We start from the raw sequence: 2,267 nt of genomic DNA, 5'->3' as shown, positions 1-2,267 counted from the left end.
TAAGTCTTGTATATAAAGTCTGTGGGAACATGGAGTAAGAAATGAATTCTGCTTGGAAGTCATGTTGAAAGGCTCCCATAGGCCCCCTTTGTATCTCAGGGACCACCTCCTGCAGGCTCCTGGCCCACTGCTATGGAATGGCCCCACACGATAATCTTTCACTCTGTGTGCTACCTGGTTTCAGTGTTTGGGTGTCTGGGGGAAAAAACAGAAAAAGTTAAAATGGCATCAATCTCTGTTCTTATATTCATGACTCCTGGACAGAAAACAATGCGGAATGCACCTTGCCATGGCCATCCCAGGGTTAAAGCAGTAGCCACGGAGTCGACTTTGACTCATGGCGACCCCATGGGTCTCAGAATACTGTTCCATAGGGTTTTCATTAGTTATTTTCAGAAATAAATCTGAGGGTGGCCTTGAACCTCCAACCTTTTGGTTAGTAGCTGAGTTACCCATTTGCATCACTCAGGAACTCTGATCCCAGTGTTAGTGGCTCCTTATTTCTGATTTCAGGAGAGTAGCAGGAGAATGATTGGGTGTCTGAGGACTACAAGGACATGGTATAACACATGCCATCCACCACCCTAGAACCAGGGTTTCATAGGTCGCTCACCTTTAAGTCATCGGAAGTGGGTGGTAGGCTGAGCCTTAAGACCCAGTGATCAGCCCCTCCTAAGGCTTAAGTAGAGATTTTACTTAGGGTGACTGGCTTACTAAATTAGACTCTCCTGGTTGGGTCAACTTGACCAGTACAAGTTCATCTTTTGATTGATGATATGTTGTGAGCCAAAACACAGTCACAAGCTAGATTCTGAACATTCCTATGGTCTTGGGTTCTATTTTCTCTAGCAGACAAAACCACGCCAGTGTCCTGCAGGAGAATTCTCATACACAAGAGAACATAGCCATTCCTTTTTTCCATCCTTACCTTTATGTCAGATAATCATACATGTAGCAGTGGGACATAGTCTCTGTAGGGCTAGGAAAAGCTGCACGAAGCAGAAGCTACTGGGTCAACTCTTTGCCTCTCAGCAGGCGCTGGTACATGAGGCCTAACTATCTAGAAAGGAATTTTTACCAAAATTTCAATTCCCTTCGCCTGTGATTGTTTGGAGTAGTGACGTGATTACCATGGACCCACCATGAGCCTCTAGGCTGAGAATCCTAAACAAGGAGTTTCACACTTTATCCCATTTCTGAGGTGCTACCGCTGAGGGAAGGGGAGAAACTGATATGTTTTGAGCTCTTGCTGTCTGTCAAGTATTGTAGGAGCACAAGGGGGTGGAAGTCCCACCCACGGTCTGGGTAGAAAGGCAGACAGAGAAAGTGAACGTTTCTTTTTCCTTTTTATTTTTAGTAGTTTATTTTATTTTTGTTGTTGAAAATATACACAGCAAAATATGCACCAATTTAACAATTTCTAGACGTACAATTCAGTGACAACAATTACATTCTTCAAGTTGTGCAACCATTCTCACCCTCCTTTTCTGAATCGTTCCTTCCCCATTAACATGAACTCACTGCCCCGTAAGCTTCATATCTAACCTTTTGAGTTGTTGTTGTCAATTTGATCCCATATGGACAGTTCTTTAAAAGAGCACAGTGCTCCAGGCAGACCAAAACCAAAAAAGCACACTGCTATTGAGTCAATTCTGACTCTTAGTGACCTCCACTGGGTTTCCAAGACTGTAAATCTTTACAGAAGTAGATTGCCCCATCTTCCTTCCACAGAGCAGCTGGTGGGTTTGAACCACCACCTTTTGGTTAGAAATCAAATGCCTTAGGCATTGTGCCATCAGAGCTTCTTGGCAGAGCTCAAGGCAGACAGTCTTTACTAATTGAGCTAAACTTTTGTTTGATTTAAAGAAGACTTTGGGAGATATTTTTGACTTAGGGCTTAAAGATTATCCCAGGGCAACAGTTTTGGGGGTTAATCCAGCCTCTATGCCTCCAGAAAATCTGGATTCCATAAGAATCTGGAATTCTGGAAAGTGGACAGTTCTTAAGCACCTCCTCTATGTCTGAATCATTTCTAGAGTAGTGTCCCTGCTCACAGTTCCCATGGATGTTCATGTAATTCCTACTCTTGCACACAGAGTTCATTATTCTCCCTGGAAACAAAATTACACTGTGATGAGATGGTGTTATTCTGCTGGGATCTGTTGGTGCTTTGAGAGCATAAAAAGGGAACAGTTAGTTCTGTTCCACAAGGGTCATTCAAGAGCAACTCTGGGGACAAGCTGGATGTAGATAAAGGGGTGTGGAAA

The 2,267-nt window shown here is 43.5% G+C and overlaps 1 protein-coding gene across 1 annotated transcript in view; it reads left to right on the top strand.

Moving 5' to 3' along the window:
* The window catches only part of TG (thyroglobulin), a 243,257-nt gene that overhangs the window by 96,404 nt on the left and 144,586 nt on the right, over nucleotides 1-2,267 (top strand). Inside the window, exon 35 of the mRNA XM_007940540.1 lies at nucleotides 853-866. Within this exon, the coding sequence (XP_007938731.1) occupies nucleotides 853-866 (14 nt within the window). The remainder of the gene's footprint in view (nucleotides 1-852; nucleotides 867-2,267) is intronic.

Source organism: Orycteropus afer, unplaced genomic scaffold (genome assembly GCF_000298275.1).
Source record: "Orycteropus afer afer isolate SDZICR_OR568_19922 unplaced genomic scaffold, OryAfe1.0 scaffold00069, whole genome shotgun sequence".
NCBI lineage: Eukaryota > Metazoa > Chordata > Mammalia > Tubulidentata > Orycteropodidae > Orycteropus > Orycteropus afer.
This window is presented reverse-complemented; position numbering and strand designations above follow the sequence as displayed.